At 47.5% G+C, this 25214-nt stretch overlaps 1 protein-coding gene across 1 annotated transcript; it reads right to left on the bottom strand.

Annotated features, from left to right (window-relative positions):
• Positions 1–1124: 1124 nt before the first annotated feature.
• On the bottom strand, positions 1125–24736 carry LOC149359256 (uncharacterized). The gene is made up of 7 exons (XM_089571549.1): positions 23827–24736; positions 16221–16384; positions 14260–14415; positions 12108–12247; positions 6898–7261; positions 4081–4337; positions 1125–1567 (listed from the first exon to the last, which is right to left on the bottom strand). The coding sequence occupies exons 3-7, from the start codon at positions 14386–14388 to the stop codon at positions 1348–1350; spliced, it is 1110 nt and encodes a 369-aa protein (XP_089427675.1). The 5' UTR covers positions 14389–14415; positions 16221–16384; positions 23827–24736; the 3' UTR covers positions 1125–1347.
• Positions 24737–25214: the final 478 nt, after the last annotated feature.

The following is a 25214-nucleotide window of genomic DNA, read 5'->3' on the forward strand; positions in this document are numbered from 1 at the left end:
CAAGCTGAGCCTCTGCCAATTTTTCATAAAGTTTTAGATTTTGGGTCTTTTGAATAAGCGAAATGCTCCTTGCGGTCATTCTTGGCAAACTAAGGCGTGTATTGTTCGAACCTCGCACGAACAAAAAACCGAACTCTACTAAGGTGTTATTTTATGTCTCATAAAACCGAATCTTAAGAACAAAATGAACCCGAACCTGTCCGAAAAATTCCGAACTTTCACGTCAGAAGGGTAGGAAAAAAAACGGTACTTTTTCAACGCAGTTAAACCGAGAAGGATGAGCGAAAGCTTTTGCGCAAAGATAGAACTTGATTAAGATGAATTAACACGAGGCGTGATCGGATGCGTCGATAGGGTAGTGATCTTGTGCAGTGGCCAGCGAAGGCGATCTAGAGTCGCTGCGATATTTTATTTCTGCGAGTTTACCAGGGTCAAACTTGAGGTCTTGCAAGCCCCAAGATTACTGGCTGGGTATGACCACGTTAAGTACTGGTTTTGCATTCAAGGAGAACTGAAATGCCGACAAAATTGCGGATGGTTCAGTATTGCTAGCAAGAAATGTGCGAAAGCAGGTTTTTGCAGGTGGACACGAACGCCACGTACCTTGCACTTGCACCTACATGCACTTCAGCTATGGGGCGGATGAAAGAACATAGTAAACAGCGCACAGGCACAAGGCCAAGGAAAGAAAGGGAGGAGGAGAACGAGAAGGAAGACAGACGAATACCAACCTGTACAGGTGAATACCAACCTTTACCTCCCGATTCTTGGCCGATCCCCCAGAGTGGGTATGTGCCATTCTGTCAAAGGCTACAATAACAGCGCTGTATTCGTCTGTGTTCGTCTTCTTGCCCGTCCTTCTTCTCCTTTTCTTTCTTTAGCCTTGTGCCCTTGCGCTGAATACTATGAACTGAATTCGAGGATACCAACTAGCCCAGCAACTAACTCTACTGATGTTGAAGATTCCCTGCTGTTAAAAGGAGCTCATGCAAGGGGATATTCTCTCCAACGACAAAACAGGACACCAGCAATGGACAACTCGTAGTCAATAATGTTCATTTCATGAGCATTTTATTGTATGCAATAAACTAAGATTAAAAACGCATTGTAGGTAGCCATTTAGAATCGCGAACTGATAAATCTTCAAGCAGGAATATATTTGAGAATGCATATTTGTGAGTATTTCTAGTAGTTTGCATCGGTTATGCCAGTGGCAGGCGTTTACAGCTTTCATTGGCGCGAATTTCGATTACCTTTCTCCATCCTCGCCTGAATTCAACTGCTTCAGTTCAGTCACCGTAGTCATCTGATAGTCAGGCAGCGTTTGCCTTCCCTCATGCAACATATCTACAGCCTGACGTTTCCAGTGGCAGCGATGCATTTTGCCTTGTGGTCGACGGCCACAAGGCTGAGGTTGGCGCGACTGGCAAGAGGCGCTGTGACGAGTTCCACCTCGGTGCTCCTTCTGTTGACGGGAGGAACATCGTCGTAGACGCTGCTCAGGCGCACCAGTGCTGACATCTTGAGGAAGTAGGCGCACTGTTCAAGCCGGTTCCAGGCGGAGGAACTGCGAAGAGTGCCCACGCATTTTAAAAGGCGCAAACTTGGCACTGACACCACGCCTGCGAACATTACTAGACTACTGTTAGATTACAGGTGTCAGCCACCTGTTGAATAACAGGTGTTAGACACCTTGATTTTGTTTGTTTACACGGTATTAGCTGTGTAAAGAGTGTTTCAGTGCAATGGTACAGCGTCCGAAGACGCCTATCTACGCATATGTGAAAACCAAACTTCAGAGCTCACAAAAGGGCACTCGTTTCACAAGACTTCAACTGAGAAAGCGGCATTAGAGTGGCTGGCAAGGTTACTTTGGCACTGAGCCTGTACTTCAGACTTCCGGCGCGAAATGTGCAGCGCTTGGGTTAGGCATCCTGGATAACGAACAGCGCAAAAAGACGAGACGTAGAAGGAGCTGACACGCACGAGCCCTGACTAGCAATTGATCGTATTTAATGCGCGAGCGTACTAACACGCAGACCGACAGATGCGCGGAAACAGGGAAGAAGGGGAAGCAACAACGCCCACTTCTTCCCTGTTTCCGCGCATCTGTCGCATTATGTACAATCAGTTGCTTGTCGGCGCTCCTGTGCTCCTTCTAGGACTCGTCTTTTTGCGCTGTTCTTTGTCTAAGATGTTCTATCAACAACTGGTCCAGCCCACTATGATGTGGTTTAAGTTAGAGTTGTAGGTTTTTCTTTTAAACGAGTACCGCGTCACACGCTTCTGTTTAATTAATAAACTAGCAGCCTTTAAAAGGCAAGCGCAGAAAGGCAGGATCATTTCCTTGTAGGTAGTACTTTGGTGGTAATGAAGCTAATCGTGTCCTGTCTTACTTACGACGTAATTTGCCAGTAGCTTCTTCGTCTATTAAAACTCTGGCGCGTGCCGCCGCGGTGGCTCAGCGGTTATGGTGCTCGGCTGCTGACCCGAAAGACGCGGGTTCGATCCCGGCCGCGGCGGCTAGAATTTCTTTGGAGGAGAAATTCTAGAGGCCCGTGTACTGTGCGATGTCAGTGCACGTTAAAGAACCCCAGGTGGTCGAAATTTCCGGAGCCCTCCACTACGGCGTCTCTCATAGCCTTAGTCGCTTTGGGACGTTAAACCCCAATAAACCAAACTAAAACTCTCGCCTACATAACGTTGGTTGGTCCCAAGCTGGAATATGCATGCGCAGTTCGGGACCCTCACATTTCTTCTCTAACTAAAGCACTTGAATCAGTGCAAAACCGTGCAGCTAGATTCATCCATTCAGACTAATCTTATCCTTCTAGTGTGACTGCCATGAAGTCAAAAGCTAACCTGCCTGACCTCGAGCTGCGATGCAAAATCTGCCGACTCATCCTTTTCCACAAGTTTTATCACTTATCCCTCGCAGATCTAAAACCAGCTCATCACGTGTCCCCTCGCACCAGTCACAGCAAAGCCGTTTATCCCCCCCCCCCCCCCCCCCCGCGCACTCACCACTGCGCACCTTCATTCCTTCTTTTCTCAGACCGCAGTAGACTGGAATGGCCTGCCTGCCGATGCCGCACTCCACACCAGCCCCGTCCATTTTAAAAAAGCCATTGAAAATGTTCTGTTTTAAACCCCATGTCATTCATTTCAGATTCATTCTGTGTATTGTTTCCCCCCGAAGCTGAAAATTTCTGGAAGGAAAGGGTGAATCCCGCCATCACCCCTAACGACCCCGGTGGCTCCATAGGTGCAGTAAGTGCCCGACCTGGTACACATAACCTGACCGTGTGGCCTGGGAACTTCTGATCAACTCTGTATCTCCTGCCACTGCTGCAGACGGCCAATATTCACTATAATCTCGAGAAGCCTTGTTAAAGAAAGTCTATCAGTTAATGCGCCCTCAGGGAACACAGCGCGAACGACGCTGTACATCGCACTTTTTTCACGCTGCGTTATTCACGCCCACGCTCTTGACGAAAAAAAGGAAACCCAGGGAGGAAATGCTTAACATCACACACCAACGACACGTGTTCATGCACGGAGATCACACGGTGGGGTGGATCTCGCGCAGCCAGCGTACAGGTAATGCAGTATCAACGACGCGCTCCGAAAGGACAGAAAACCAGTACCTCTTCACAAATTCTAAATTTTCCTCAAAACACGCAAAACTACTCATGCATAGCCATACGACACTTCAACAAATAAAGGGGACGATTTCGTTGTTAGGTTCCGAGAGAAATTGTAGAACTGGCTGCATGCTTTGCTACCGCAGCACTACAGACATGCACAAAACCATGTATTGAGGCCAAAAGCACGTATTTGCGGCACTAACGATTTGGAGGTGGGGTCAGATCAGATCAGCTTAACCTCCATTAGAGCTTAACCTGAGCCTGTTATCGTCGCCAGACGTGCCTTCGACCCATCAAAGCAAAACCATGAGCAGTTCAGGCTAAACACATGCTTTCGCACAACCACTCGGTTCAACTACGTTAAAACACTACCATTATTTTGAAGAGATCCTGAAGCGGGTGTAATTGCTTCAATTTTCTCTTTGGCACATACCTGTCGTGTACGTTCGAGGTTGGTGTGCCTCCGCTTGCGACGGTGTTTGAGAGGCGACCGAAGACGTCTCCCGGCGCTGTGGACAGGCGCTGCATCACTTTCAGCAGGTCGCCAGCGTCGATTTTAGCATCGTCGCGTGCCCACAGCACGAGCTTGGAAGCATTGGCGTATTCGGGGGCCCACTCAAGCATCGAGGCCCGGGTAGAGTAGAGCCAGTGCGACTCAACGGCCATGTCCTGGTGAAGGTTGGCCTCACTCTGGCCAATGTGGCGACGGAAAGACACGATGAAATGAGATCATATACGACCGCGCATAATTGCAAAGGCTGTCATGCATCGCTTCCCCAGAACTCTCAGTCGCCACGACTTTAAGGGCACCGTTTTGCAGAAAAATCACGAGGCGTCCGTTGTTGCTGTGAGCACAATTCCGGGGGGCACTTCGTTGATCTAAAGTGCGGTGAGGCGAAAGCCTTAAGCGCGGCGTTTCCGCTTGTGACACTGATGTGTGGTTAAGATGTTAAGCTTCGCCTCCAAGAGCGGAACGCGACAGCGTCTTGCAACGCTGCCAGGGAGTCCACAGGACGCCATCACCCATTCGGTTCTACGCCTCGCTCGTCGGTAAATTGGTGTTTGAGGAAAGGAAATGTATCTGTCTCTCATATCTCGGTGGACACCTAAACCTCGGCGTAACGGGAAGGGAGGAAGATGGGAGTGAACGAAGACACTTTATTCGCTAGACGTGCCTTTGTTCATTCCAAACCATCGAGCAGGCATGGCGGAGTCAAAAAAAAAAAAGCAGGCATGGCGGAGTGGTAGCGTGCTCGTCTCGCACTCCGGAGACCGGGGTTCGATTCCCGAGCTCGCCCAATTTCCTACTCGGTTTTATTTATTTATCTGGTCTAACTAGAAAGGGTAATTAGGCTAATTGGTTTAAGTAAGCAATTAACTAAACTCAGTCCAACTTAATTGGAGCATCACTATACGATCCCTTCAATTGGTTGCATGGTTAGTAGCCAAAGTACAATTGACCCCGTTTGAAATTCGCGCACTGTGACGTCACGACCGTTTCGACCTATTGAAAAGCGTGACATTTCTGTCGACAAGCCCTGCTTACAACGATGAGGCATTAAAGGCTTCCGCCTTAAAAATTCTGACCAGTCGAGAAAGTGGGTACGTTACAGGTAAAGCGGCGAACTTAGAAAGTCATTAGAATATTACAAAACTGGTGATTAGGTCGCAACGTGACTCAACTGTCATTAGGACATGTAAGTATGGAAAGAAAATGAATTGGGCTAAAAAACAAGAACAAAGGTTATAGAAATTTAGAGCGTGAAGGGTGGCATAACTGCTCCAGCATACACTGTAAACAGAAAGGAGTAATAAGGAAGTTAGCTGTCCTCTAGAGCGATCGTTTTTATAAAAGGGAGTTCGCTAGAGGACATCTTACCCCCTTTTGGCTCCCATATGGGCGTATTCGGGTTTAGCGTGTACGACTGAAAAGCAAACTATGTAGCATGGTTACTTTTGGCAAGGACGGAAGTGTTTCAGACATGACCTGGCGTTGCCTAAAGAGCGCGTGTGTTCGCTCGTCCAATGGAAGGGATATTCAGAGTCGGCGGAAGGGCATGGCTTTTCAACCGCGTTCACACTTACGGCTCCCAGCTTGCTTTCAAACGGCAAGTTGCATTCGCTTCTGAAGAGTCTATTCCGTTAGCTGGGGTCCATGCGTTGCAATGTGCTACGTTGAACCACGCAAGTTTTCACAGTTCGCCCGAAAGCTTGAGATAAATTTCACATATATCTAAGATAGATGTAACCAGTTTTCATACCTGAACGCCCTACATTATGTTCTATTTACTATCTACGGCACCGGCGTCGACCGTGTTTCCGAAATTGTTTCACAACTGCTTCGACCATGTAGTCCTCAAAACATGTTGTACTAGGCTGCGAACGTCCAGGACGCTTGTGAATGCTCTCTAGAAGGGTTGGCGGGACAAAATGTAGGTGTTGTATGTAGCATGCAGTTATCAGGCTAGCTTCAAGTTAATCTCGTCCCCATACGCATTTTGCGCTTCCTCTGTGAAGAAAGGATAGGTGCAGGGACGCCTCGTCAAAACAAACGCTGAGTGGCGTATTCGAATACCACACTCTAAACACGATTACTCCTACATAGGAGTAAGAAGGCAGTGAACTATCCTGAAGAGTATTCCCTTTTAAAAAAGGGATTGCGCTATAGGGCAACTTACTCATTTTTTACTCCTTTCGGTTAAAGTAAAAATTAACCGATTTCTCCAATCGACGGAGTGAAGGCCGAGCGTCGCGTCTAGGCGCGTCTGTGAGTTGCGATGATAGTCTCCGAAAAGCAAGCCTTCTACGACTGATTTTGCGGACACAGTTTCACAAAGAACAATCTCTAAGAGAAATTTACGAAAACGTAGAAAAATCTGACGGTACCGTTCGCTTTCTAAGAGCACTTTCAGACCTTTCGGACACACACCCAGCTTCGAAGGAGATTCAGTAACTAGACACCTTTAGCATACCGTGTACCGTGTTACCGCTACCGTTACCGGAGTACCGGGAACCCGCCCACCGGCGGTGATTACGCGCTGATTGGTTCCGACGCTGCGGGCGTGAGCACAGCTGCCGGGTATGTGGCGCCATCTAGCGCCGTCAAGGCGATCTGCGCATGCGCATTGGCTGCGCGTTGGCTCCCGGTACTCCGGTACCGGTAACGCTAACACGGTACACGGTATGCTAAAGGTGTCTACTAACGACACGCGTACTGCGCAGCAGCGTCAACGAATGGCTGTCACCTCACCAGCAGCTCCTTCTTGAGCTGGACGTTTTTGGGCGATCCCGGTACCGGCTCGGCGAGGAAGAAGATGAGCCGGAACGCTCCGAGAGGGTACCGGGCCTCCTCACCCCAGCCTCGGCGGATGGCCGCCCGCAAAGCGACGTTCTTTGGCCACGTGGACACAATCGCCAGGTACGCACCGTCGAAAGGGCGGCGAGGCCACGGGCGGTACTCCCGTGGGTGAACCAATACGTACGGAATGCGACTCATCGCGGTCCTTACGTCTTCCTGGGCGTTGGAACCTCGACGGCCGCGCCACACGAGCGCATGGTCCCGGTGGCCTGGTTCGCAGGTGACGACGCAGAGCACTAGCCCGCCAGAAACTGCGTTAGACGACAGCGGGGGATTGTAGCCAGTTCGAATTCCGGCTTCGAGATCGGGTTTCGGAATTCGGTTTCGGAACGTAGCTCATTAAGTGTGCGCTGCCACATGGCAAGCGCAGGGTTGAAAAAGCTGAAGAAACGCACTGCGCTTCTCATCTCTTATTTCAGCGCAGCATAGAACGGCGGTGCGAAACACAGCGCAGAAGGAAGAGAAGCAGACAGAGCAAGTGACAGTGCCGTCCGTTCTGCGAGGAAAACCTTCTCCAACTTGTCCATATATCAGTTACTTGCAGGAGCTCATTCGAGCAGCCGGACTGGCTCGTGCCGGACGCAGTTCTTGAACTGCTTACCGGCTTGTTGTAAACTGCCTGTCGTATCTGTGCTGCACGGTGGACGTGTTTAGAAATGTTACCTTACGATGTGATAACCTCATCATCAACAGAAACATTTTTATCTTCAATCAGTTCCAGCCAGTACGTTCAGTGCATCTTGTTTGATTCTTCAAATGTCTGCTTTATTACTTTCGATACTTGGACGTAAATATAACTCATTTGTCTCTTATAAGCTGATCTGCTCCGCAAAAACTTTACTGTGCGCATGTATTTGCTTTCTTTTTTTGTTGTTGTTGGTCTTGCTATGAACTATGGGCCAAGCACTATACACGTCTTGAGCCCACTCCTGCCTTGGCTATCGAAAGGTGACCGGCAGCATTGAATAAATAAATAAAAAACATGTGGCCCTCGTTTTTTTTTCGGGGAATATATTGGAACTGAATTATTTCAGGGCAGTTTGTCTCCTACGCAGACTCAGTGTCGGATACATAGTATTCACAGTGGATGGATAGTCTTTTTGCCGTGGTTGTACATTTTTTTTTCTTATGAAATACAATATCGTCTACACGGTGCGCGGGGCGCAGCGTAGTCTACTCTGAAGTTGTTTTATCTACCATTAATCGAAAGCTTCGCACTTCGGTCATAACTTTCTTCAGTGTTATATTAAAAGATAGGCAAGACAGCGAAATACTGTTGCTGCGAATCAGATGCCACATTGCAAAATAAACATAACAGCAATGACGTTATGAAATGGATGCTTGAGACAGGTTCGTTCACCTGATATGTTTCTTGAAATACTGGTTGTTTTCTTCCATCATCTGCTTGGGATCCATGCACTCATTCTAGGGTCCTGTTCCTCGTTATTTTCCACATTAATATTTAGAGCTTTCCCTACCGCTCTTAGCCCCTGATTGTCAGCGAACAAGAGCTGTCCAAGAGTTATCTTCAACACTAAGTATGGTATGGTAAACTTTATATTCTGGATTTTTTGGTACGGGAGCAGATTTCCGAAGTAACTGAATGCCGGATTCTCGTGAGGAACGAAAACGAACAAACCATCAAACCATAACATACCATAACAAAGTGTCGTACATTTGCGTGCGTTTATTTCAAGATACAAAGACTATTTGTTGATTGCTTCACGCGAAAACGTTGCATGACACTAACAACTTCTCACGGTGCCTCCAAGGGTTGCATAGCACGCGCGCTGTCGGATGAATTTACACATTTATACTGTGAGCCTCCGGGGTGGCTCAGTGGCTATGGCGCCCGGCTGCTGACCCGAAAGACACGGTTTCGATCCCGGCCGCGGTGGGCGAATTTCGATGGAGGCGAAATTCTAGAGGCCCATGTACTGTGCGATGTCAGTGCACGTTAAAGAACCCCAGGTGGTCGAGATTCCCGGAGTCCTTCACTACGGCGTCCCTCATAGTCTGAGTCGCATCGGGGCGTTAAACCTCCATAAACTATAATCTTTTACACCGCAAAGAAATTCACACCCTGAGTACACACGCACGACAATGTAAAATGATTGATTACAGGCTTCGCGGTAGCCCGAATAACGCTGACTAGTCATTCCGCAACGGGCACGCAACGAAATCAAGTAAGGAAATGGCGGAGCACAGTACGGAACAAAAAAACATCCCTTAGTACCTTCTCAACTGGTGATCATTGCGAATAGTAAAGAGCGCTTATATTTAGGTTGAACACTAGCGCCACTCATGATATTGTGGCCAGGCTTCTGAGTCACTCATTCACCATATGAGCAGGGGCCCATATAAGGTAACGGTGTGCGGGGTCCGTATCCAATATGCAATTTTGGTAGATTCGATAGGCTAGGAAGGGAGTGCAGCCTTGTTCGACGTTCCGACAGGCCCCTCGCGAGTCGGTGATTATGTATTTTGAATCGGAATGTGAGGCCGCGAGAGCAATCGCGACCTCTTCTGCTTGTGTTACACTGCTGGCTCGGAAGGTGAGGCCGTTAACTGTGTTGCTGTTGTGAACCACCGCGACCGTGTACCATCCCCCGTGGTGAGGACCGGAGGCGTCCACGTAGTATACACCTGTTTTGTTGCCATAATGTCGGGCTAGCGCTTCCGCTCGTGCCAGGCGCCGACCATTATAGTCTTCGTGTGACATGTTTGCTGGAAGAGGCCGCACGTGGAGGACACGTCTCCACAGTTCTGGGATGCGAAACCTGTCTTCCATTGGAGGGGTGTGTTGGATATATGGAGTCGAGCAAGAAGGCGGCGACCCGACTCCGTCAGCGACAAGCGCGTGTACTGGTTTGTAAGGTGCGCCTCCCGGAGCTCCCGGAAAGTATTCACCACCCCTAGAGCCATAAGCCGGCTGTTTGAAGTAGTGATGGGGAGGTCAAGGGCACGCTTAATAATTTTGCGAAGGATGACCTCAAGGGCGTCCTCCTCTTGTTTCCGTAGGTGGAGATAAGGAGTCGAATAGAGAATTCGACTGGTTTCAAAGGCGTTTGCCAGCCGCAAGGCATCCTTACTTCGTAACCCCCCGCGTTTGTTGGGAACCCGGCGGATCATGCGGCCCACCTGGTCCCCCACCTTACGGAGTTTGGCCAATGTAGTGTCTGGCCGCCTGTGTTTGTGGATGTAGAGTCCTAGTACCCGTATCTCGTCACTTTCGCGTATGAGACCACTCTCAAGAGAAAGTGAGATTTTAGTTGTGCACTTCTGTGAGGGGCGGAGGTGCACAAATTCCGAATTTTGAGGGGAACATTGAAGACCGCAGCGACGGCCGTAGCGGTCTACTATCGTCGCCGCTGTTTGCAGGCTGGTTTCAATGTCCCCTGTGCTACCCTGCGTGGCCCACAGGGTGATGTCATGGCGTACAGGGCGTGCTGCACGCCGGCAACACCCTTCAGCTGTGCCGGCAGGTGCATCATAGCCAGATTGAAGAGCAGCGGGGAAAGTACCGCCCCTTGGGGGGTTCTCCGCGTGCCGAGTAGGTAGGGACCGTGCTCTGTATCTTGTATTCGGATGTAGGATAGACGATCCATTAAAAATTGGCTTATGTATCGGAATGTGTTGAGACCACAGTCGGTCTGCCTTAGGTTAGTGAGTATGATCTCGTGTGTTACATTGTCAAATGCCCCTTTAAGATCCAAGGCGAGTACTGCCCGGTCATCAAAATTGCATACGGGATACGGACCCCGTAAACCGTTACCTTATATGGGCCCCTGCTCATCAGGGGTTGGCAAGAAACGAGGCAGCAGACGCAGCCGCCCGCGCGCTCTCTCACTGGGCTGTTTTCTCCTCCCCATCCGATCAGGAACCCGATTTTAATCCGGTCTATAGATTCAAAGATATTACAGCATATTATCAAAATTGTCATCGCCTTTACCCTAGCCCATGTAAAGGCCTGAAGAAGGCGGATGAGTGGCTCCTTCTCCGCCTTCTCACCAATACATTGCTGTGCCCGGCAGCGCTAAAACATTTTGACCCCTCCTTTAGCGGCAGCTGCCCACACTGTAGTGCAGTGTCTTCTGACACTTATCACATGGTGTGGGCCTGCCCCTCCAACCCCGCTATTCCCCCCATCCCCAACCCAATCCGGGAGGACTGGGAGGCGACCCTGCTCGGCTGCCACGACTTACAGGCCCAACAAGCCTTAGTCGGGCGCGCCCGGGCGGCGGCCACCGCCACTGGGGTCCCATACTCGGGACCTCCACCTAGTGTTTGTAAGGATCGGTCCCTTACGGGCTGATCCAAACATACCTCCTGTTCATTCTTAATAAATGTTTTCACCACCACCACCATTCACCATATCATCATCCCAACTCCGGTGTCCCAATCAACTGAAACACAGCGAATTTCCTCTTCACTGACCAGAGTTTAACGCCACAGAAAAAAAAGTAAGTATGGTTGACGGGGCTGGACAGGGTGTCAAATTATCCGGTCTTTCGAATGCAAGGTGATTGAATTAGCTAGATTTTACTTTAGTCACCAAAGGAAAATATCCTCCAAAAACGCTTTACCTACTTGCACCTGAAGGATTTTATTAAACCTCACGTCGTTGCCTGCGCGTACCTGCCACTGAGAATCTGGTATCATGAAATGTGCCAAAATTTAGACAAGTGATGTGCGCTTCCGAAAAAACGTTTCTTCTATATATTGTCGGCGGAAGTTTGCTTGGGCAATTCTCGGAGCAAGTAACCTGACACGCCCGCTAAAACGTTGAGGTTCACTAACCAGTCAGTCGTGCCTGTACAATGAAAGTTACACGAACTACACGAAGTGCAGTATCATTGCCTAGTTTCTCATAACGAGTTTCTAGCCACCTTGGTGCAGACTTGGCAGGCGTTAAGTGCAGGAAAGCCTTTGGTGCAGAGTTCATTCCAAACTACTTCTATACGAACAGCCGCATTTCTTCGTGTAAACGGATGGAAACAGATTTCCTGACGGACAAAAACTGCCGAGTTTTGAAATAATTGCTTCAGTGCACTGCGTTTATCCAAACATTTTTACCCGAAGGCCTGCGTCCGCTCCCAGAGAATGGAATGAAAAGCTTCCTGCCTGGGGCCGTGGTGGCCTTCACTCGGTCGTGGTCCCCGAAGTAGTACAGAGTGGTGCACACGCAGAGCAACACGAGAGCCAGGGAGGAGAACTGGATGAAGGTCCGATCCAGGTTGAACTGCGGCACGAGTCAAGTACAGAGTCAGCAGATCGATACTTTCAGATTTCTTCTATGAGGTTATATTGAAATAAGCGATGGTTTTTGGAAAGAATTGACACATCATCGTCTGTAAGAAGGCAAAGAGAGCAGCACTAAAGACGGCTGAAACGTAAAACAGTGAACAAGAGTCAGGCCTCAGTGTTGACGTAACCGTCCCTCGTAACGTGAAGGAGATGCGTGACGGACTACTTACATGACAAGTGCTATCAGTGCGCTCTTTGAGCAGACACTTGGCCTGCAGAGACAGATAGAATGGACTGCGATGCTTGGCGAATTCCGTATGGACACCGGCCATCCGCGTGCAATATGTCAGGGTACGGTTAATACCGGAGGAGTACGGGTTAGTAGGTGGACAGCATTCCGCAGCAAGAAAACAATACAGGGGAACGGGCACTGCTGATGTGTGGACCAGCCATTTTGAGGTATGATTCTGCGCATATTGCCTTGTGTGCGTCAGAACTATAACTGAGGACACTACAACGCAGCTTTAATACTTGGTATTAATCAGCCAACTCCGGCTAATAAATGTTCTTAGTGGAACAGTATCTTTCAAATGACAATACGCAATCATACAACCACGTCCAGTTATTTGCGTTACGTCTTTTGAATGGCATTGACATAACATAACTAGCATACCACAATTAAGCTTTCTCTTTCAAGAAAGCCAGACGTACTCTTGGTAGCAATAGTCGTGCATAACCTTTTCGCTTCGTTTAGACTTGCCATGGTACGGTATGGTGATCATCATCATCATCCTCAGCCTGACTACACCCACTGCAGGGCAAAGGACTCTCCGATGACTCTCCAACACACCCTGTCCTTTGCCAGCTGCGGCCGCCGTATCTCTGCAAACTTCTTAATCTCACCGTCCTCCTGACTTTCGGCCGCATCCAGTTACGCTTGCCTTCTCTTCGAATCCACTCATTTGCCCTTAACGACCAGCGGTTATATTTGCCTTCGCATTACATGCCCGTCCCAAGCCATTTCTTGGTTTTGATATAGACTAAGATATCATTAACCCGCGTTGGTTCCATCGCCCACTCTGCCCGCTTCAGGTCTCTTAACGTTTCATCTACAATTTTTCTTTCCGTAGCTCACTGCGTTGTTCTTAACTCAAGCTGAATCCTTTTCGTTAGCATCCACTACACCGTGGCCTCCACGTTTCTGCCTCGCGGTATGGTATGGTATGGTATGGTATGGTATGGTATGGTATGGTATGGTATGGTATGGTATGGTATGGTATGGTATGGTATGGTATGGTATATGGTACAAGTGGTTTAGCGTCCCAAAGCGACTTTGGCTATGACTATGACGGATGTCGTAGTAGAGTGCTCAGGATGAATTTTTCCCAACTGGGAATCTTTAACGTGCCCTGATGTCGCACAGTACAAAGACACCTTGCGTTCCGCCTCCATAGAAACGAAGCCGCTGGGTCCTCGAACTCAGAGCCGAGCGCCCACCACTGAGCCACCATTGCGGGGCCGCTTAGACTTCATTGCTGCGCCACTTTCTGACAGTACCTGCTGTCGAGACAGGCGAGGAGGTGACAGTTTTTTATCAACAGGCATGTAAGTTTTCCGGTATCGACCTGTGGAGCTCCTTCTTGGCAAATACGCCGAGAAGCGTCGCCAGAACGGCGTGCAGCTGAAGAGCGCGTGGTGTACACCACTCTTTCTCATGACAGTAGGTACTTGTAGGAAGATTAGGCCTATGCTATCTGGTCAGTAACTAACAGGGAACTCCTGTTACTGACGGAGACGACTGGTCCTATTCCCAATTAGCTAGTCACGTGCGCCAGGCGGCGATAGACTGGACCTTCTTGCAGTCTACAGCTCCTCTGTTCTTTCGTTGGTGGTGGCGCTATATTCATCTAAAGGGAGCTTGATTGGGTTGTTAGAAAAAGTGAGCTGAACCATGACTCTGGAAAGGAAATCAGTCTCTCGTTATTCTGTGGGATTTAGAGCGGTTACCTCATTTTGCTTCATTCTCGTCCGAGTGACTGCCAGGCGTGTTCGCTGCGGTGACCTGTCGTGGGTGAACATCCTTTTCCACCACTTCCACGGGAAGAGTAGCGGCCGCAGCCTTATTGACGCCACCATGGAAAGTCTGGTCGTCGTTGCAGGCCGCTGTAGGGCAAGAGGAAAACATGCTCTTTGCGGAACTGGTCCAGAAGGTCTAACTCTCTCATGTACTGAGAGGATCGACTCCCCCGCTTCTACCTTCCTCTCGCCGGGAGTCTTCGCTTACCCTCTATAGAACTACTCTGGATTCCAATTCGACGTGAGAAGAGATGCCGCAGACGGGTTAATCAGCGTTTGCATCCTTCGAAAAATGAATTGCCGCAACACGTACCAGTTCAAGCTAACAGCTGCAATTTAGCCGTGACCCTTTTAAAAACGCACGCTAGGAACAAAGCGGACTTATCCATGCTCTGTGGGTTTCCCTATGTTTTCTGCCGGTCGCTTTGTGTAACATGCTGGTCCTGCGCACTTCTGAAGTGAAAGATCGTTCTTAACCTTGAGTAGAATAAGATTGGTCCGATTCACCCTTGACTGCCATTGCAAACGCTCTAAAGTATATGAAATTTTGTTCTCCAAGTTAGGAGTTATTGGCTCCCATTTAACTGACAGAACAGTGCCTTTGGCTGCGAAGTGGAAATGCAGGAACAATAATGACTAAAACAGAAGCCTAACTGGAGCAGAATTGTCAGCAATAGAGCCTGTTAGCTATACTTAATATTAGAGATGCTAGTTTCGAGAAACGCCCATAGGGTATTCATTGCGGTTTCATACTGCCTCGTTCACAAATAAGAGTTGCAATTCAGACCATTTACCACCTATTACTTAGTGCAGACAAACTGTGCTACAGCAAAGACATGGTACTTACACTTTAAGAAAGGACCTGAGGTCCTCTGTACACCCTACTATGGACGACCGGAAAGAAGTTTGAAAATGATCCCTGACAAACTTAAAAGAGTAAGCGATAAGCCTCAAACTCCATGAAAATTTCAGCTGGAGGGCTACCTGTAGAACGTGGCCAAAAATCGCAGGTTCTCTAGCATGGTAGAAACAGCTGGCGCTGACACAGGACGAAGCAATAACACAACACAGGTCCTGTGTCAGCGCTGTTTCTACCATGACCTTAAATGAACAGGCCCAACTCTCCACTCTTCTGTGATTATCGAGCCTGCCCGAGATAGAGTAACATCCTCATTGACTGGGAGCAGAATGCGAGATTTTTCAATTTTTCTTGACAGCAAGGTACGGCGTTCCTCCCTTAGATACAGTCATAACTGTAAAAATGAAAATAATCGCAATATAATGAAAGCGTGCAGTGACGGCTTAAAATATGGGTCCGATAAACTTGAGATTATTACAGTTGGCTGTCAAAGCGTAGCATAATCTGCTCCCCCTCAAGACTGACAGGTTCTGGTGGCGATGGTTCATTCGAATGGCACAGTTATGATCGGTCGCTGCATTTTGCTACTTTAGTATGCATTCTAGAACAATATTTGGATGTGGCAACCGTTCTCGATTTCTTTCAGCGTGACGGCAAAAATTGTGCTAGATATCTCGTAAGTCGGCCTCTAACTGGTGCACCAAAGGAGGACTGGCGTGAATTTCTCGACATTATCAACATCTTGCACCAAGCATCGGTGTGGCTCCGGTAATACACAGAAAGCCAATTCAGGTAAAAAGTAAAATCTGTGCGTTTCAAAACGAAGGAAAGTCATTCGCAGTCCTTTCCTACCAAAGCTGGCAACCAACTCATAGTTTGTTAAGCTAATGTTAGGGTTATGTGCAATGCCGCAATAAAACACTACGCACTCTAACGCGCAGAGAGTCACAGTAAAATTATTTGAGCTAAAAAACAAATCCAAGTGTACTTAATACAGGATGCTCTGAAGATACGGCAGCGTTATATACACTACCTGAATAAACAGGTCCGTAGAGCCGATATGATGAGTTTCTTGACTGGGGCTTCGGGACACACCTACGCCGTCTTGGGGCGCCACTCCTTGTTCTCTTCTTTTTCGAGCATGCTGCCAGCCGGCTTCTTCTTTCTCGTGGCCCCGTAGCCGCGCCCAGAAAGTATCTGAGGCGTAATAAGCAATTCTAATCGAAGTCGTCTATCAGAGCATGCGTTCAATTTCTGGACATTGAAGCCCACATACCATACCTTACCATACCTGCCCCAACTGGAAGCGGCCAACATCGCAACTGAGGGGGTTAAATAAGCAAGAAAGTCCCTACTAAAACGAATGTTTTTGTCTGTTGGGATTCAAATTCTGTGAATTAACTCTTCTTTGCGCGTTACTTGTATTTATCTCTATTCTTGCTCAGGTGGTGTTGCGGCACGGCGCAGCTAACCTGGTGTTCTTTTCTTCTTCCATGTGTATTCTGCATCGTTTCGTCAGCCATGAACTGCCCACAAGCCCTGGCATCGGCCTTACAAATGACGTACAGCCCACGCCAAGCGTCTTCAAGCTACAGCGTTCACTTCTAGTGGACTGAATTTCTCATGAATGCTCCATGTACAGTGGGCAAAACACATGTCCAGAACGACCGGATTGTATGTTCCGCACCTCCTAAAGCCGCTGCGACCAGGAAGGCAAAATATGACGATGAAATCCTATCAGTTTAACTGCACAGGCTTCCATAGAGACAATTTTTAACCAATTGTTACCGCTAGATATCGCGTGTTCAGCCTGAAACACGCCCAGAACGTGTTCTAGGCAAGTGTTTTGCCCTCTGTACAGGAGCATCCAATGTACACGTCAAGCAGCAAGTTTCTCTACTGCGAGAAGAAACCTTATGATCCTATTAGGAGCTAACTCAACTCAAATCACTGTCTCCTAGCATTTCAATGTGATTTGTTCTTTAATCTTGCGGTAATGGCTCCATTATGCAGCTCAAACAAAAAGCCTTTGGCCTGAACACTTTTGACCAAGACTGCACCTGCTGAAACGCAAATCTTTCCTGGAAGTCTGCAACTAGCGCCATCTTTTGGCCGACAACAGCGGACACTGCGTGGCTCAATGGCAATATTTTAAGCCCGTAATTTTTAGGAACTAGGGAGTACCAAGTGATTCTGTGCCAGCATGGGAATTATCATGGTGGTCTCTTCCACATCGCTGCGAATTATGGCCGATAGAATGTTTCCTCACTAACACCAACTATTTCAGACGGCCATAGAAAATCACTGACGCCGAAAATTCGAAATTACTGCCGTAATTTTGAGTTCAGCTCCACGCGGCCCATGGTGCCAGCCGTGGAAAATAATTTCCTGGGATTGAATTAGCCGCGTGAAAAGTGTTGCAGTTCCTCTTTCATATTACGCCTTTAGTACCGTGTCTTCGAAGAAACAGCGCACTGCAACACGCATAGTAAGTGTGCTCGACTTGGGCAACAATATTTTAACGGGTCCTGTTAGGACAGGGGTGGCCGGAGACAGCACACAGCACTGGGGCGAAGCTCGAACTGTTAGTGGCTCACCTGCGCAGGCAAAGAGAACAGACCTCGCCGGCAATAGCCGTTGAGTGTGCTCCTGGCCTTCGCTGACTGAGTGGCAAAATGAATTTAACCGGAAAATAAAGGAGGCCACGAAAGAAGAGGCGACAAATCTCCAAGTCCCAAAATTAAACAACCACCTCTTACATTTCATTAAATCCAAGAGAGAATTGGAGGGCAGGTGCAAAACGCAGAGATGGGAACAGAAATATCAGAAGATGGTTTGGTTTGGTTTAATAGGGTTTAACGTCCCGAAGCAAATCAGGCTATGAGGGACGCCGCAGTGAAGGACTCCGGAAATTTCGACCACCTGGGGTTCTTTAACGTGCACTGACATCGCACAGCATACGGGCCTCTGGAATTTCGCCTTCATCGAAATTCGGCCGCCGCGGCCGGGATCGAACCCGCGTCTTTCGGGTCAGCAGCCGAGCGCCGTAACCACTGAGCCACCGCGGCGGGGCGAAATCTCAGAAGAGGGATTACTAAGCTCAATAAGGAAATTGAGCGGTACGCGGCCTCGTCAGGCAAAGTATGCCTTTTGCCACGTCACCCTGGACAACCTTTTCGTTGTCTTAAATAAATTCTGAATGAAAAAAGGAGCTGTGCCAAGGTGTGTGATGAGATGATCTTCACCATGAGCCTTCCCAAGACCTGAGTTATCCTCCGCGACCTCATCGATCCCAAAAATTAGTGTTCAGAGGCGAAAGCCTAGGGCACCATGCCGTGACGACTTCCGGTGGATGTGACGTCACACCGTTCCCGTGGCTATATCGATACCCAAATTATACATCTTTCGGTGATCTTAAGTGTTAATTACGCTTAAGTACTCATTTTTCCATCTGATTTGACACAATCCAACATTTTTCCGACCATTGTGTGAAAATTTTTACTATGCCGTGACGACTTCTGGTGGATGTGACGTCACATTGTTGCCGTGGCTATACCGACGTCCGCGCTATTTCGACGCAATTTCCACAGTTTTGACTATAATTATTTAACGAATTAATCTACAGTCATCAAACCTGGCTTCTAGGTTCATGTTTTCCTCGTCTATCTGAATGAACCATTGGTTTTCTTCTATATTTTTTAGTTCCCTAGTTAAACGCGTGTGACACACACTGTTATCGGACGACAGTATGAGCCATTAAAGGCTTTCGCCTTAAAGGGGCACCGCGATGATTTCCTCAGTACCAGTTAATATCATTAAATAGATTCGCTGTGCTTTCCAGGGACCAGAGCAAAAAGAATTATTGAAATCGGAGCACGCAAACGAAAGTTATTCCACTCTGAAAATTCAAAACGAAAAGATCAGGCGAAAACGCATTTCACTCGCCCATTTCACTCACCCAGTACCGAGATTGGGCGCTACCAATCAGAACCGCGCCTAGCGCACACGCAGCGGAAGCGTGCATGCAGTTGTTGCTTTGTCGGGGCTGTAGACAGCCGCGCATTTTGACGGCGTCTTCCCCCCGTGTACGCGGCGCCGTAGTCAGGGCAGGGGTAGGTAGGGATGACTAATAAGAAAGGAAGCTCCCCGAAGTTTCTTTTTTAGTCGGACTGTAAGACTGTCGGCAGTAGCCACCCTCCCCCCCAAATTCGACTCCCGTCTCCTGCCCGGCCTTTCTCTTCACAATTTTGGGCAAGGTGTGTCGACAGGCTTTTTTTTCGCTGCCGTCTTGGTATGGTCACGGCCGGTCTCGATGCGCGCGCTTTCTGGTTTGAGCCAACGTTTTTTGAACAGCGCTGGCCGCCACGAAGGTTTGAAGCGGAATGGAAAGTGTCGCCCCTAGCTGTATTCTTGTTAGTTTTCGTTCGCTTTCCCTGCTCGTTTCCAGTTTTTGTGGCATCCGAAAAGCGTTCAGTACTCAGAGACATAATATTTCGGATCCATTTCGCAAGTATAAAGGAACAATATGCAAACTGGACGCCCAATCAATGAGAAAGGCAGCGCACTATCTGGATGCCACCTCATTTCCGCTGCCGCAAATGGCCGCCGCGTTGCGACACCATTGGCTCGAAACGAGCATTTCTAGCGAAGATTAAAATATCAAATATTATGATTTCGGTGATCTCATTGCGCGTTCAAGACTCACAATGTCCCTTACTCTGCATACAAAGAAACAAGACCCCATGCTTTATCTACGTCGCAGGGCACCTTTAATAGAGTTTTAGAATAGGGCCGGGGTGAATAGGGTGACCCTATCCGCATGCGCTTAGCGTTAGGGAAACGGGTTCACTTTTTATGTCCATAGAAAAGGGTCGGGGATGGTCGCTTTGCGCTGCTTGAAAGCAGCGCCATCACGGCTTGAAAGAGAAGCTTCCATAGCAAAGAAGTTAATTTATATAAGCTGTATTTTTCCATTGTGGGAAAAAAAGACACGTAAACTGTTGTAGTTACCAATTACTGCTTAGGAAATGTGAAAAATGATGACAATATTTTTTAATAATATGGACATGTTCAATCTTAGCCAAGATTATCCTCCCTGTCCTGTCTACATGGCGACCTGTCCCCATGGCGACCAAGCAACGCTTACTCCTAAGCCAAGCAGCAGTCAAATCTGGTAGGAATTTCATGATTTGAGACGTTTTGTGGCTCTAACTCGGTGGTGTGGGCATCTTGAGACAAATAAAAAGCTTCGTTGACCATTCGTTTGCCGTGAACGCGGGCCGCAGGGTAGCGACAACGACGAATAGGTGGTGAGGCGAGCGGCCCCGCTTCGCCGGACGCCGCCATTTTCCCCGACCCTATGGACGTTTGGATGTCACGCTATTTCGCCAGTTTTGGGTTAGGTTTCCTGCTTACCCAAAACCAAAAGGGTGCTAGCGTTCTGCGCATGCGCTCTTGGGTCCCGCTATTCCCCTAGCCCCCTAACCGATTGGGTGACCCTATTATAAAACACTCTAATAACACTAGGAGACGGACCAGACTATACCAGATTGAGATCAAGCATAAGTTCCAATGGGGAAAACTAGGAGCGGCTGGATACAATCAGGACAGCATATACACGTGAGGATTCCGGTCCCCCTCCACCTAGCTAGTTTGGCCTGAAAATACAGCCATAGACGCTCCAATTGAATTGGAAGAAATTAGTGCGGTCAGGCAGGATCTCAAAAGAAGATCTGCTCTAGGGCCAGAAATTATCACAAACACTGGTGCTTAAATATGTGGACGATGACTCCTTACACTTCATTTGCGAAGTAAGGAATAAAATTTTGGAAGGGGCCGAAATTCTAGAGGAGCGGAAAATCTCAATTGGTACTTATTCCTAAACCGGGCAAGAAACTATCCAACATAAGGCCCATATCTCTCACCTCTTATCTGGGAAAGCTCATGGAACTTGAAAGTGGTCAAACTCAGACTCTCTCGACATGTAGTTACCAAAGAACTCTCGCCAATGGAGATGGTAGAGTACAGGCCGGGATTAAGCTCCGTGTGTAATTAGTTGAATATCTCAATACAAAAAGGCACCGACAGATGGCAAAACAAGTACAATCTGGTTGGCATTGAGCGGCAAATTTGAAATTTGTCACGAATTTCACTTTCAAATTTGCCGCTTATGCCAACCAGATTGTACTTGTTTTGCCATCTGTCGGCGCCTTTTTGTACTGAGATATTCAAGTTACTTTGTCAGTCTTTCTAAGGAAACGTACAAAAACCTAGGAAATCGCTGCAATGCATATGTTCTGTAGCGCTCGATAATGATCTTGACGTTGCCTGCCTGAAAACTCTCGTCACTCTTTACAGCAAGAAGTTTGAGCACTACGTAAGAGGTGGCGCCACAACTACCTTTCTTACCTAGAGTTGGGGTTTCTCTGTCCTCTCGCCTGTATGCAGTGATGCCAACCCTAGGGATTTATCCCTAGATCTAGGGGTTTTTTCTTTGGTTCAGGGATCTAGCGTCTTTTTTGTGAAATCTAGGGATTTTGAGAGGCCGTAGAAATGCTACTCTAAGCGGCTTAATGGCAGGTGTATCTGATTATTTTGCGCTTGGAACAGAAAAAAACTATGAAAAATGCTAATTACTACTCCTTTACTTTTAATGTTCTGCCTAGCCGAGAGAGGGCCAAAGCAGTTCTGCAACGCGAAATTATCGACTGCTGCACAGGGAGGAAAAACGAAACCATGTGACTTTCAAACTTTGTAAGGAATCACTTTCTGATTTTGTAATTACCAATCCTACATCTGTATCATTGCTGTAAAACTATAACAAGATTACATTTTTGGTTATGTCAGTTTCTCGTGATGTCAATCCTTAGTAGCTCCAAAACTATTTGACGGTCTTTGATTGCGACTATGATTAATAACTAACTGTGAGGTAAGATAAGCCATTTCACCGCTTCTGAATGTTCTCTATGAGGCGAGAAGGAGTCTTTCATGAATTCAAACATTTTGGTCTTTCTGTGTGCCTCTTAAAACAATCTTTAAAACAACCCTTAATGGTGTCTGAATAAAATACTTTCATGTGTTGACGGGGCTCAGTGGAAAATGCCAGCTCTGTCAACTTGAGATCAACTGCATTTATTTTTCAAAGGGCTGCATAGGTTCTTTGCGCGTAATGATAAGCCGGCTGAAGGAGCAGCTGGCGCCATCTGTGGGCCCTCTATGTAAGGTAAAACTACAAAAAAAAAACAAGGGAAAAAGCTGCAATTGTGGCTAACACGCTTTTATTTATCTCTGACAAAATGTATAACCAATGGACAAAACAGTGAACTGCGCTGAGACTTTGTTAAAGCTGAAATGGTCGCATTAACAATTAAACAATTATAGGCTAGAGATTTTTCTTCAATCTAGGGATTTTTTGAGGTTGAATCTAGGGAGAAAACGTTCACCTGAGTTGGCATCACTGCCTGTATGAAACATTCATGTTATGAAAGAGGAACTAATGAGTGCTAATTGAACTTAAGTGCGTGGGGCGCTGTTTGTGTGTGCGTGCGTGCGTGCGTCTGTGTCACTCCACAGGCATATTTTTTTCTCGCGGTCTGATTTGGTCACGAGCAAGTGGCTGATGGGCGTCAGAACATCAATTTTAACGTGATGTCATCAGAACGCTTGTTCGATGGAAAGGGCGTTCGCGTTGTCACAGTAATTCAGGATTAGTCGAGAGGACCGTGAAGTCACACGGGGATACGTGAAATGAAAATGATTAAAACTTGATTTACATTGCGTTTATGAGCTCTTAATATGACTCAAATGTCATGACATGTAAGAACATGAATTAAATTACGCTAAAAATAAAGCAAGACAGTTAGTTGGGAATCGAACCCATGACTTGTTCCGAGTCACTCACGCAGCCCCTAAGCCAATGATGTTTTTTTTAATACCTAGGTCACTGGGGCACTTACATTCGACGTGGTTTAAAGGGTAACCTTGTGTATCGTGTAGTGTATCACGTAGTCTAGTATGCCTACTGATGTATGCTAATGTGTGTGTGTGTGTAATTATAAAAAAGCAATAATTAAGTAAGAAAGCAAATAACCATTAACGCGGTCATGTAATACCTTTAACGTGGAGCTTAAGTGTCCCCCTTATTGCTTTTTAAATTTCCGCCGAAGAAAGGCGCTCTGAGTGTAAAGATATTGGAAATTGTTAACGATGACGCTATCCCGCACGATTGTACTACACATCGCTAAAGCTATATCAAAAACCGTTATTCGGTGAGATCACTAAGCCATGTATGACGATAACGCTGCTTATGCAATCGAACCCGGAAATATCGAACTCGATGGGGATCGCTAGATAGTTCGATATATAAAATATGGCAATATGTAAGCTTATCTGTTAACTGCAAGCAAGGGTTAGATTGCACTCACGCTAGTGACGGGCTTGTTGCTTCGACGTGCCGTCTGCCGGAATGCTGGCAGCGCACATCGATCGCTAGGCGTTGGTAGGCCTTACCTGCTTCTCATGAAAGCCGCAGCGAACGGTTAATTCTGAGCAACCAGCCGCTTAATATCTTAGTATGTCTAATCCTGATACTAGTAAGCTATAACTATAATAACTGCTCATTAAAATTGCGGTAGACTTGCCTTTCGCAACATCTTCAGCAGCGAAGTGACTGGAGTATGCCAGGCGAGGGCCGTTCACGGTTTGCTTCGGCTGGCTTCACCGCATATTGCAGATGCGGTGTGGAGAATAAGCGCGAGAGGTCGAAGGCTAACGTCAAGTACACCCGACGTTCACTTCGTCGTAGTGTTTCACAGCATGCATGATAGAGGAGGGTCGCTAGGAGAAGCGCCACTTCCGGGGGCGCGGCACGCAGTTCAATGTATCGAAGGACAGGCGAAATTTTACTTCGATATACTGCGCGACCTTAATATACTCTACAAAGGATTTTCAAGAGGACAACCTTTGTGTTTGATACCGCCTATATTCCGAATATCCAAGTTCGATGTAAACGAGTCGACTGCATCACCGGATTTTTACGGTGATACAGTCTATGCTTAACCATAGCTCAGCTGCACAATGAGCTATGGTTAAGCACACAGCACTAGAGTTCTCTGTTTTAATTTCGACCACGTCTGTCTCTCAAAAGCGCACTAAATTTTATATGCACGAATTATTAAGGCGGAAGCCTTTAATGCCTCATCGTTGTAAGCAGGAGTTGTCGACAGAAAATGTCACGCTTTTCAATTGGTCGAAATGCTCGTGACGTCACAGTGCGCGAATTTCAAATGGGGCCAATTGTACTTTGGCTAGTAACCATGCAACCAATCAAAGGGATCGTAGTGATGCTCCAACTAAGTGGGACTGAGTTTAGTTAATTGCTTAATTAATCAATTAGCCTAATTAAGATAGAGGAGAATGAAGAGGTCAGAAGACAGAGGAAAAGAAAAGAAAGGAAAAGAAAAGAAAAGAAAAGAAAGACGCGCGTCGCAGCGACAACAGCGTCCGCGGAGAAGACGCTGCTGAAAAAACAGATAAGTACAAAGCCGCGTTCGCTCCACCACCACGCACTTCCCCACTCAGTTCGACGTAGCTCGTTTCATATACGTTGTGTCGAACATCCTAGACAGTTCCAACATTTGACAGGTGAATGACAGAACACGATGGACAAAAATACAATGATATAAATATGAAATAGCCTAATTAACCTTTCTAGTTAGACCGCATAAATCAATAAAACCGAGAACGAAATTGGTCGAGTTGGGGAATCGAACCAGGGTCTCCGGAGTGCGATACGAGCACGCTAGCCACTCCGTAATGCCAGCTGAATGGCTTGGAATGAACAAAGGCGCGTCTAGCTAATACGGCGTCTTCATTCACTCCCATCTTCCCCCTTTCCCTTACGGCGAGGTGCAGGTGTCCACCCAGATATGCGAGAGAGATACATTTCCTTTCCTCAAAAAATAAGTTTACCGTCCAGCAAGGCGTACAGCCGAATTGGCGATGGCGTTCTGTGGACTCCCTGGCAGCG

This window comes from Amblyomma mixtum, chromosome 2 (genome assembly GCF_055824585.1).
Source record: "Amblyomma mixtum isolate Tamu chromosome 2, ASM5582458v1, whole genome shotgun sequence".
Lineage (NCBI taxonomy): Eukaryota > Metazoa > Arthropoda > Arachnida > Ixodida > Ixodidae > Amblyomma > Amblyomma mixtum.